This window comes from Loxodonta africana, chromosome 15 (genome assembly GCF_030014295.1).
Source record: "Loxodonta africana isolate mLoxAfr1 chromosome 15, mLoxAfr1.hap2, whole genome shotgun sequence".
NCBI lineage: Eukaryota > Metazoa > Chordata > Mammalia > Proboscidea > Elephantidae > Loxodonta > Loxodonta africana.
The window spans coordinates 83,505,835-83,518,527 of record NC_087356.1 but is presented as its reverse complement, the minus strand read 5'-3'; the positions used below and the strand labels follow the sequence as shown (position 1 = coordinate 83,518,527).

The 12,693-nt window shown below is 38.4% G+C and overlaps 1 protein-coding gene across 5 annotated transcripts in view; it reads right to left on the bottom strand.

Annotated features, from left to right (window-relative positions):
• Window positions 1-12,693, bottom strand: part of LOC111752836 (NXPE family member 1) — an 85,741-nt gene that overhangs the window by 31,075 nt on the left and 41,973 nt on the right. For 4 of the 5 annotated variants that reach the window (XM_064269038.1, XM_064269039.1, XM_064269040.1 and 1 more), the window contains one exon: window positions 11,398-11,480. In XM_064269038.1, coding sequence (XP_064125108.1) covers window positions 11,398-11,480 — 83 coding nt within the window. The remainder of the gene's footprint in view (window positions 1-11,397; window positions 11,481-12,693) is intronic. The other variant, XM_064269041.1, reaches the window with a different exon arrangement.

The following is a 12,693-nucleotide window of genomic DNA, read 5'->3' as shown; positions in this document are numbered from 1 at the left end:
ATAATGTCCTTCTTTATCTTTTATGGTTGATTTTCCCTTAAAGTCTATTTTACTGTGATTAGCATTGCCACTCCTGCTTTTCTTTGACTCATGTTTGCTTTACTTATTTTTTCCTGTCCTTTGATTTTTCTTCTTTATTGTGCTTTAGATGAAGGTTTACAGTGCAAATTACTTTCTTATTAAACAATTAATACACATATTGTTTTGTGACATTGGTTGTCAACCCCACGACTTGTCAACACTCTTCCCTTCTTGACCTAGGGTTCCCCATTACCAGCTTTCTTGTCCCCTCTACCTTCTTATTCTTACCATTGGGATGGTGTGTTTATTTAGTCTTATTTTATTTTATGGGCCTGTCTAATCTTTAGTTGAAGGGTGAACCTCAGGAGTGACTTCAGGACTGTGTTAAAAGGGTGTCTGGCGGCCCTACCTCGGGGTTTCTCCAGTTTCTGTCAGACCAGTAAGTCTGGTGTTTTTTTGTGAGTTAGAATTTTGTTCTACATTTTTCTCCAGCCCTGTCTGGGACCCTCTATTGGGATCCCTGTCAGAGCAGTTGGTGGTGGTAGCCAGGCACCATGTAGTTGGGCTGGACTCCATCTGGTGGGGGCTATGGTAGTTGTGGTCCATCAGTCCTTTGGATTAATCTTTCCCTGTATCTTTGTTTTCCTTCATTCTCCCTTGCTCTAGATGGGGTAGGACCAGTGGAGTATCTATCTAAGGCCTCTCACAAGCTTTTGAGACTGCAGATGCTACTCACCAAAGTAGGATATAAAACATTTTCCTTATAAACTATGTTATGCCATTTGAGCTAGATGTCCTCTGAAACCATGGTCCCCACAGCCCTCAGCATAGTAATTCGGTCCCTCAGGGAGTTTGGATGTATCTATGACACTTCCATGACCTTCCCTTGGTCAAGTTGTGTTGATTTCCCCAGTATCGTGTACTGTCTTACCCTTCACCAAAGTTGCCACTTATATATTGTCTGGTTAGTGTTTTTCCTTCCCCTCCCTCGTAAACACCAAAGATTATTTCTTTCTGCGTGTAAACCTTGTCATGAGTTTTTATATTAGTGATCTCAAACAGTATTTGTCCTTTTGTGACTGACTTATTTCACTGAGCATAATGCCCTCCAGATTCATCCATGTCATGAGATGTTTCACAGATTTGTCACTGTTCTTTATGATTGCATAGTCTTCTATTGTGTTATGTACCATAATTTGTTTACCCATTCATCAGCTGATGGGCACTTAGGTTGTTCCCATCTTTTTGCTATTATGAATAATACCGCAGTGAACATGGGTGTGCGTATGTCTATTCGTGTGATGGCTGTCATTTCTCTAGGATATATTCCTAGGAGTGGGATAGTTAGATGGTGTGGTCTTTCTATTTCTAGCTTTTTAAGGAAATGCCGTATCATTTTCCAAAATGGTTGTATCATTTTGCATTCCCACCAGCAGTGCATAAGCGTTCCAAGCTCCTTGCAGCCTCTCCAACATTTGTTACTTTCTGTTTTTTTGAGTTGTACCAGTAATGTAAGAGTGAGATGGTATCTCATTGTAGTTTTGATTTGCATTTCTGTAATTGCTAGTGATCATAAGCATTTCCTCATGTGTTTGTTAGCTGCCTGAATGTCTCTTTTTGTGAAATGTCTGTTTGTATCCTTTGCCCTTTTTTAAATTGGATTATTTGTCTTTTTGTTGTAGAGGTATTGAATTTTCCTATAGATTTTAGAGATTAGACCTTTTTTGGATTTGTCATAGCCCCCCAATTTTTTCCCCAGCCTATAGGTTCTCTTTTTACTCTTTCGGTGATGTCTTTTGGTGGGCATAAATGTTTAATTTTTAAGGATAGGACCTATATAAATGGAAAAACATGCCATGCTTATGGATAGGTAGACTCAACATCATGAAAATGTCAGTTCTAGCCAAAGGAAGTTATCTAGCTTATCTTCTGGTATTTCTGTATTTTTAGTTATGATTTGTATCCTATTTATGCCATGTACTTGGGCCTCTAGCATTGACCCTATTTTTTCTTCTATGCTCTTTATGGTTTTTGGTTTTGTATTTAGATCTTTGGTCCATTTTTAATTAGTTTTTATGTATGGTGTGAGGTATGGGCCCTGCTTCATTTTTTTACAGATGGACATCCAGTTTTGCCAGTAGCATTTGTTAAAAAGACTGTCTTTTCCCCATTTAATGGACTCTGGACTTTGGTAGCATATCATGTGACCGTAGGTGGATGAATTTACATCTGGGTTCTCAATTCTGTTCCACTGGTCAATGTCATTGTACTGGTACCAGCCTGTTTTGACTACTGTAGCTATGTAGTAGGTTCTGAGGTCAAGTAGTGCTAGTCCTATTTTATTCTTCTTCTTCTGTAATGCTTTACTTATGAGTGACGTCTTTCCTATCCATATAAAGTTAATGATTATTTTTTCCATCTCATTAAAGAATGCTATTGGAATTTGGATCAGGATTGCATTGTATTTGTAGATTGGTTTAGGTAGAATTGACATTTTCATGATGTTGAGTCTACCTGTCCATAAGCATGGTATGTTTTTCCATTTATGTAGGTCTTGTTTGGTTTCTTGCAGTAGTGCTTTGTAGTTTTCTTTGTATGGGTCTTTTAGATCCCTGGTTAAATTGATTCCTAAGTTTTTTTTTTTAGGGGTTATTATAAATGGTATTGCTTTCCTGATTTCCTTTTTTTAGTTCTCTTTATTTGTGTATAGGAATCCAATTGATTTTTGTATGTTTATCTTGTATTGTGCTATGCTGCTGAATCTTTCTGTTAGTTCCAGCAGTTTTCTTATGGAGTCTTTTGACTTCTCTCTCTGTCTATATATATACACACACACATATATATATATATATAAAATATATATATTATGTATAGCATTATATCATCTGCAAATAGGGACAGTTTTATTTCTTGCTTACCAATTTGGATGCCTTTTATTTATTTTTCTGCCTTATTGCTCTAGCTAGGACTTCTGACACAATGTTAAATAGGAGTGGTGATAAAGGACGTTCTTGCCTTGCTCCTGTTCTCAGGGGGAATACTGTCGGCCTCTCTCCATTAAAAGGCTGTTGATTTTGTATAGATGCCCTTCATTATGTTGAGGAATTTCCCTTCTATACCTATTTTATTGAGAGTTTTTATCAGAAATGGGTGTTGGACTTTATTGAATGCCTTTTCTGAGTCAATGGAGATGATCTTGTGATTTTTTTCTTTTGTTTTATTTGTGTGTTGGACTATGCTGATTGATTTCCTAATGTTGAACCATCTTTGCATACCTGGTAAGAATACCACTTGGTCAAGGTGTACTATTTTTTGGTATGATGCTGGATTCTATTGACTAGAATTTTGTTGAGAGTTTTTGGACCTGTATTTATGAAAGATACTGGTCTGTAATTTTTTTTTGTGGTGTTTTTGGCTGGTTTTGTATCAGGGTTATACTGAGAGAACAAAGTGAAGTCTTTTGGTTCTACTTCAGACTCACAGAATGAATTTCATAGGATGAATTTGAAGTAATGCTTCCTTTTCTCTGTTCCGGGATAGTTTGAGTAGTACTGTGCAAGCTCATTTCTGAGTGCTTGGTAGAATTCTCCAGTGAAGTCATCTGGGCTAGGGCTTTTTTGTTGGAAGTTTTTTAAATTACCTTTTCAATCTCTTGTTATGAGTCTGTTCAGATTTTCAGCCTGAGTTTGTGTTCATTTAGGTGTGTAGTATATTTCTGGAAATTTTTCCATTTCCTCCAGGTTTTCAAATTTGTTGGAGTATAGTTTTTCTTGTACTCTGTTATGATCCTTTTTATTTCAGTTGGGTCTGTTGTAATGTCCCCTGTTTCGTTCCTTATTTGTGTTATTTGTGTCCTCGCCTGTTTTTCTTTTGTTGATTTGGCCAGTGGTTTGTTGATTTTGTTGATTCTTTCAGAGAACCAAATTTTGTTCTTGTTTATTTTTACCATTGTTTTTCTATTCTTTAGTTCATTTATTTCTGCTGATCTTTATTATTTCCTTTCTTCTTCTGATTTCCGTGGGCTTCTTCCGCTGTTCTTTTTCTGTTTGTTTGAGTTGTGTAGCTAATGTTTTGATTTTGTTTCCTTTTTTTTTTTTTTGATATATGCATCTGTTGCTATAAATTGCCCTCTGAGCACTGCCTTTGCTGTGTCTCAAAGGTTTTGATATGATGTCTTTTCATTCTTGTTTGATTCTAGGAATTTTCTTTATTCCACCTTTGATTTCTTTTATTACCCAATGGTTTTTAAGCAGGGTGTTATTCAGTTTCTTATGTATTTGATTTTTTTTCCTTCCTCTTCCTGTTGTTAATTTCTACTTTATGTTGTGATCAGAGAAGATACTGTATTATCTCAATGTTCTGAATTTTGTTGAGGGTTGCTTTGTGGCTTAAGATTTGGTCTATTGCAGAGAATGTTCCATGTGCATTGGAAAAGAACGTGTGCTTTGCTGGTATTGGGCGGAGTGTTTGGTATATGTCTATGAGGTCAAGGTGGTTGATTGTGGCCTTTAGATCTTCTGTATCTTTGTTGAGTTTCTTCCTAGATGTTCTGTCCTTATCCATAGTGGTGTGTTGAAGTCTCCTACTACTATCGTGGAACTTTCAATTTCTCTTTTTGATGCTGTTAGGGTTTGTTTTACATATTTTGGAATCCTGTGTTTGGGTGCCGTCATGGATTGAATTGTGTCCTCCATGGTTTGGTTTGGCCATGATTACCAGTATTGTGTGGTTGTCCTCCATTTTGTGATTGTAATTTTATGCTCAGAGGATTAGAGTGAGATTGTAACACCATCCTTATCCAGGTCACTCCCCTGATCCAAGGTAAAGGGAATGTCTCTGGAGTATGGCCTGCACCACCTTTTATCTCTCAAGAGATGAAAGGGAAGCAAGCAGAGAGCTGGGGACCTCATACTACCAAGAAAGAGCACCAGGAGCAGAGTGCGTTTTTTGGACACAGGTCCCTGCACCTGAGAAGCTCCTTGACCAGGGGAAGATTGAGGACAAGGACATTCCTCCCAAGCCGACAGAGAAAGAAAGCCTTCCTGCAAAGCCGATGCCCTGAATTTGGACTTGTAACCTACTAGACTGTGAAAAAATAAATTTCTCTTTGTTAAAGCCATCCACTTTTGGTATTTCTGTTATGGCAGCACGAGATGACTAACACAGGTGCATAGATATTTATTATGATTATGTGCTCGTGGTGGATTGTCCCTTTCATCATTATATAATGTCCTTCCTTGTCCTTTGTGGTGGATTTTGTTTTAAAATCTATTTTATCTGAGATTTGTATTGCCACTCTGCTCTTTTTTGGTTGCTGTTTGCTTGATGATTTTTTTTCCGTCCTTTGGTTTTTACATCTTTGTTTCTAAGGTGTGTCTCTTGTATACAGCATATTGATGGGTTCTGTCTTTTTTACCCATCTGTTACTGTCTTTGTTTTTATGGATGCATTGAATCCATTTACGTTTAGTGTGATTATTGATAGGTGTGAGTTTATTGCTGTCATTTTGTAGCACCTTTTTGTTTTGTGGTGCTGATGTTTTCTTTGTTCCTCATACTCTCCAGGGATAAATTCCTTTTGTCTGTGGATTTTTTTTTCATTTCTTTTATTTTTGTAGATATTGTGTATACTGAGACTTTATGTTTTTCTTCTTTATTTTGATGAGTAGGTTAACTTTCTTTGTGGTTACCTTGAATTTTACCCTATATTCCTAAGTTTAAACCAGTCTTTTATTACTTGATACCACCTTGACTTCCTTTCTGTTTGAAAGTTCTGTACCTACACTGCTTATTCCTTCTTTTAGCATTCTGACATTGTTAACATTTACAGATTGACCTGGCTGGTTTCCTGTTGTAGATCTTTTAGTTTTGTTTTATCCTTTAGAGCTCATTACTTAGATTGGTATCTGGCTGATGCTGTCCCGTGTCCTAGATTCAGGTTATTGTTGGTCCTCTAACCTGAGGGCTCACTTTAGTAATTCTTGTAAGCTTGGTCTGGTCTTTTACATATTCCCTTAATTTCCCTTTATCTGGAAAGTCCTGATTTCACCATATTTCAGTGATAGTTTTGTGAGATACATTATTCTTGGTTGGCAGTTTCTTTTTTTTTTTTTCCAGGGTTTTATGTATGTCATCCCATTGCCTTCTTCCCTGCGTGGTTTCTGCTGAGTAATCAGAGCTTAGTCTTGTTTCCCCCTTGTATGTGAGTTTTTTTTTTTTTTTTTTCTTGAGCTGCTCTCAGGATTCTTTGTCTTTGGTTTTTGAGAGTGTGATTATGATATACCTTGGTGATTTTCTTTTGGGGTCTCTCCTGTATGGTATTCATTGAGCTTCTTGGATAGTCAGCTTTTCATCTTTCATGATATTAGGGAAGTTTTCTGTCAGCAAATTTTCAGTGATTCGTTTTGTGTTTTCCATTTTCTCCTCCTGTTCTGGTGCTCTGATCACACCCAAATTTTTCTTTTGTTTGTATCCCACGTCATTCTCAGGGTTTCTTCATTTTTCTTCATTCTTTTCTCTGATTTTTCCTCAAACGAAGTGGTATCTAAAGATTGGTCTTCAATTTCACTCATCCTTTTTTCAGTTGTTTCGTATTTGCTCCTAAAACCTCCTATTGCACTGTCCATTTCTGAAATCTTGTTGTTTATCTTTTGGATTTCTAGCTGCGGTTCTTGTAAGATTTCTAGTTGTTTGATTAGTTTGATTTTTTTTCCCATGTTATTTTCCTCAATTATTCTATTGCTTTGTTTGTATTTTCCCTCATATTGTCTGTATTTTCCCTTTTTTGTGTGTATTTTTTCCTTATTTTTTTCTGTGTGTTCCTTCAACTCTTTCCTAGTCCTTTAAAGACCACTGAATTTAAGAATTTTGAATTCACTATCAGGTAGTTCCTGTGCCTTTTCTTCTACTGAAGGTCAACTGGTGTTTTATTTTGGTTGCTTTCTGAAGGCTTGTCCTGTCTTTTTATGTTGTGATATTGTCTGCTGTCTCCGGGACATTCAGCAATTGTTTTCTTCATTTATTGATTGTAGATTTATTTGTTTTATCCTGCTTTTTGTAATTACTTGGTTTTGTCTGGGCAGGCATGCTGGGCATGCTTTGTTGCTGCCTCGTCTGTGTGATATTTCTCACCACCTAGTCCAGGTGGATAGGGCTGATTGCTAAGCTGTGGTATATCAGGGCAGGTCCGGGGGGGGGGCAGGCATGGGTCATGGGACTGATGTGACAGGCCAGGAGGCAGTGCAGGGTGGGGTCTGGTAGTCTGGTTGTCTGTGCTGGGGTGCCTAGGGGCATGATGCTTAACGCGCAGTACAGATAGCAGGAGGGAAGGGAGAGGATGCGATGTGTGGTGCTAAGTGGGCGAGATAAAGAGGAGAAGATAGGGAAACAGAAGCAAAAAAAGTGAAAGCCAAAAGAAAAAATTAAATAAAAGTGACAGCACGGTAGGATTCGGTGGGTGGAAGCCTAGCAGGCCTGGCAAGGCTGTATACCAGTGACTCTAGCTGAGTAGTATGGCTCGGCCAGCTGAGAAGGGGTGTGGGCAGAGCACGGGGCTAGGTGGGTAGGAGAAAGGAAAGGACAGAAGAGAAAGAAAAGAAAAACAACAACAAAAAAGAAAAAATAACAATAAAATAAATACAGTGCTAGGGGAGCCAGCCATTGCAGGTGGGGCAGAATTGGGGTGTTGGCAAGCTGATGTCTCTCTCGCTGGGTAGTGCTGCATGCGCAGTCAGGAAGGGGTGGAGGCAATGCAGGACCTAGATGGGAGGGTGAAGGAAAAGGGAGGAGAGGAAAGAAAAAGAAAAATACCAACTATTGCACTGAAGGAGCTGGCCTTTGGGGGTGGCACAGAACCATGGAGGCCATGCGCTGGTGTCTCTTTAGCCAAGTGGTGTGGCACAGCCCATCAAGGAAGTGTGGGGACAGCACACTGGGCTAGATGGGTGTGAGAAAGGAAAGGAGGGAAGGAAGAGAGCGAAGCAAAAAACCCTGAAAAGATGACTTACATTTTCTTTGTTCCTCACACTTACCTGTGCTAAGTTCCTTTTGTTTGTGGATTTTCTTTTCTTTTGTTTTTTTTAGATTTTTGTTTACTGAGTCTTTTATGTTTTTCTCCTTTTTTATTTTGATGTGTAGGTTTGTTAATTTTGTGATTACCTTGAAATTAACCCTTATCTTCCTAAGTTTGAACCCGTCTTTTATTACTTGATATGGCTTTGGTTCCTCTCCATTTGAAAGTTCTATACATATATCGTTAATTCCCCGTTTTATTATTTTGACATTGTTGTCATTTACAGATTGACATCTGCTTCCCTGTCTTTTAGCTTTGTTTTATTATTGAGAGTTCTTTACCTAGGTTAGTATCTGGCTGAAGCTGTCCTATGTCCTGGATTCAGGTCGTTGTCTGATGTTGTCACTTCTCTAATCAAAGGACCCCCTTTAATATTTCTTGTAAATTTGGTTTGGTTTTTATGAATTTCCTTACTATCTGGAAATGTCCTAATGTTGTGACAGTATTTGAGAGATTGTTTTGTAGTATATATAATTATTCTTGGTTGGCAGTTTTATTCTTTAAGGTTTTATGTATGTCATCCCATTGCCTTGTTGCCTGTATAGTTTCTGCTGAGCAATCAGAGTTTAGTCTTATTTTTTTCCCTTTTGTATATGACTTTTTATTTTTCTCGAGCTACTCTCAGGATTCTTTCTTTGTCTTTGGTTTTGGCAAGTGTGATTATGATATGTCTTTCTGACTTTCTTTTGGGGCCTATCCTACATGAGCTTCTTGGATGGTTAGCTTTTCATCTTTAATGATACTTGGGAAATTTTCTGCCAGCAAATCTTCAACTGTCTTCTCTTTGTTTTCCATTTTCTCCCCTTGTCCTGGAACTCTGATCAAGAGCAAAATTTTGCTCTTGTCTGTGTCCTACGTAATTCTTAGGTTTTCTTCATTCTTTTCTCTGGTTTTTTCCTGAAAGTGGTGTCATGTATTTGTCTTCAGTTTCACTGATTTTGTCTTCCATTTTTCAAACTTACTCTTAAAACCTTCTATTGAGTTGTCCACTTCTAAATTTTTTTTTTTTTTTGTCTTTTGGATTCCTAGTTGCTGTTTTTGTATGATTTCTAATTGTTTATTTTGATGTTTTGTTCTTGTATTATTTTCCTGAATTCTTCTATTGCTTTATTTGTGTTTTCCTTGATTTTGGCTATGTTTTCATTGATTTTTCTGTGTTTTCCATGATTTTGTCTATTTTTTCCTTGGTTTTGTCTGTTTTTTTTTCTTGACCTCTCTCCTAATCTCTTGGAGATGCCTAAGTATTTGTTTTTTGAATTCTATATTAGGTAGTTCCAGTACCTTTTCTTCCGCTGGAAGGGTATCTGATTCTTAATTTGGTCACTTGCTGGATCCATCTTGTCCTACTTTTTTATGTCTTGATATTGTCTGCTCTGTCTGAGACATTAAAGTATTATTTTCTTTATCAATTGTATGTGGGTGGGCTGGGTGTGCTTTGATGCTTGCTTGTTTGTTGGCGTGATAACTTTTACCACCTTGTCTAGTTGAGCAGGATAGTAGCAGGCAGGGCAAGCCCGCTTCACTGTATACAGGTTTGGTGAGGTGGCTGAGGGTGAACTGGGCAGGTGCTGTCTGTCTCCTAAATTCGGTCCAGTGGTGTGGGAGCATTCACAGCCCCTTGCCAGATGGGTGGGGGTGTCAGGCAGAGAGTGATATGGGCTAACTTCTCATCATTAAGCAGCTGGTCAACTGGTGAGAAGGGAGGGGTGGTCAGGCCTGTTGTGGTGGTGACCCTGAGTGCCAGGACACACTACCCATGACAACACAGTGGAGGCTGACCAGAAGGTGGGAGGTGGTGTATAGGGCTAGGTGGGAGGGAGAAAGAAAGGAGAGAAAAACAAAACAACAAAAAAAAGGGATGGCACAGTGGTAGCTGATGGGTGGAGGTGAGGCAGACCTAGGGGCTGGTGGGAAGGGGGGAGGTAGCATACAGAGTAGAACAGTGAGGGGTGGGAAAGTGTGTTTCTCTGGTTACTGGGTGCTCTGTGTCTTGCTGGGAGCTCTGAAGTTGCCTTCTCGTACACCCTGTCTTGTGTCATCGCTGGCTGTGCTTTAAGATGGCCACACTGTGCATTTTAGTTGGCAGGGGACTTCCATTCCATACCTCTCATCTTTTTCTGTTTTCTGTCAGTTTCTTTTTACATTCGGTGTTTGATCTAGTTCTTTGTTCCTTTGTTTGATGCTTAGGGTTCCAGGGTTGATGTTTATATCTGTTTTACTTAGTTTTTCAGGGCTTTGCTGCAGAGGGACAGCATGGTGCATCTATCTAGGGCACCATCTTCAATGGCTTGGCTGTAATATTTTATGTGATCAGATTACTAGGCCTTTCTTCTGCGACACTGCTGGGTGGGTCCAAACTGCCAACCTTTAGGTTTAGTCCAGGGAAAATTGTTTGCATCAGCCAGGGACCTTGCATATAATTATAGGTAGTTAAAAATTAAAATTTACCAGGGCATTTTATATTTTTATTTGCTATTTCTGGTAACCCTACTTATGATCTTTACAAGGTTTATTTTTCTTCTCATTCTCTGACTACAGAGATCCTTCATGACTCAGTCAAATACTAGCTTTAACAGAAACCCTTCTGCCTTTTTATTTTCTTCATAGAGTTGGTCTGTTGCATGTCTCTCAGATTGCAACCTATTGGAGCATTTATTGTTCTCTATTTGTCCGAAATGCCTCATATCTATTAGACCCTCAATAAATGTTTGATGAATAAATGAATAAATACTGAGAATCAATCATTATAAGCTGAAGTAAGTCTCATAATGAAGGTTATTGGTAAGCTATGATGAGCTTTATAGAAAGTTTGAAGCTAAGATAATGTAAACAATTATTCTTTCCTAAATAACATGGCTTTGTGTTTACCATTAAAACAGTTTCAGTAAAATAGCAACTCCATATAAAATTTTTGAGTGCATCAACTAGAAGTGAGGAGAACATGCCAGCAGAGAATTAGGAAACCATACCAAAATGTTCCTACTCCAAAGGTATGGATAGCTAACAGACACTTTGCCTAGTGCCTCAGACAGAACCACTGGCTCTATGAGGCAAGCTCCTAGGATTAAACATGAATGTAGGATACTAATATTTTCTCCTTTGGATAAATTGAGATGAAATATGTAACAAACAGAGTTTGAAACTATTTGCTAGAATTGATTTCTCTCTTCAAAATCCAAGGTGTTGTCTCAATAGACAACTGCTAGAAATTGAGCTCCAGGGCATCTGTGATTGCTAGGGTTGGTACTGATAAACTTTTCTCTGTGTAAGAATGTCCCCGAAAAGACTGTGTCAAGCAATGCCTACCATGGAACAGAAGCGACTTACTGTTACATCGGGAGACTGCGATGTGTTTAAGGTCTTTCATCATTTCAACTCCCACATTGGACCTTCAGAAAATAGGACAATTAATTAGCCTCCTGCCTGTCTACACAATATAGATAAGACGAATCACCTGCTTGGGAGAGAAGGATGATTTTTAACTATTTTTGTTAATATAAATTTTAGATATATTGGGGGTTGCAAATGAATTAGGATTTTGGAATACTGCCCTGCTAAGAGAACCTGAAGTTCAGGGCAGCTCTGCTTATCTGCCACATGTAATCAGTGTGTCCTAGAATTTTAGATTCAAAATACTTATCTAATCTGCAAGATCCTTTCTCCCTTTCTGCTTCCACATTAACTGTTCAAGTTCACGTTATATATTTCTTAGATTATCGTGAGCCTCTAATTGGCTAGTTTGTCGCAGCTTTATCCCACCAAAATTCTTCAACACAACTGCTAGAACATTCTTTCTAATTGCAAATGCAACTACATAACTGCTTAAAATCTTTATTATCTCTGCATCACTTACTATGGATGCGGGGCCCCTTAGTATGGCATGAAAACCTTTTAATCACAGGACCCTCTTTACTCATGTTTCCTACTACTCTTACCTTCAAATTTTTCTAGAGACTTGCTTTGTAAGCTTATGAAGGAAGGTAATGGATTTGACTCATCCACTCCTGTATCCCTAACATCAAAGTTCCTGGTTGAGAGTAGTCTTCAGTCTGATGCATGCATAAATGTACATTGTATTTATTTCCTCCAATTGATGAAAGACTACTTGATCCTTCCTGCTTCAAAGCCCTTACCCTCCCTATGGCCCATGCTTTGTTTCATACTCGTGTATGTGTTTATGTAAGTCCAGGCAAGAGGAATGGAAACCCAGGTACAAGATACAATAGGCACCTGGTATCTGATCTGCTTTGGTTACCTCTTCAGGTTGAATCCCAAGAAGAGGGGAGGAATCAGCATGTCTTTCACCCTTAATGGGACTTAGGCATAGGGACAGGTGGTGCGTAGGGGGAGATTGGATAAGCTACACAATCAGAGATAAAAGGAAAGAAACAACTCTACTGTGCTTTTACTAATTTCAGAAGGGAGTCAGAGACTATGGATCACGAGCCAAAACTTGGATAACTAGGTAAGATTCTGAAATGCATGTCAATTTTTCCATGTTTGGTATCCATTTTTGACTTCCTCTTAGCAATTAAAATATCTTTTGAACCCTTAAGAGTAAAAAGACTGTAAACTTGGTTTTGGAAACTACTAAGAACACAG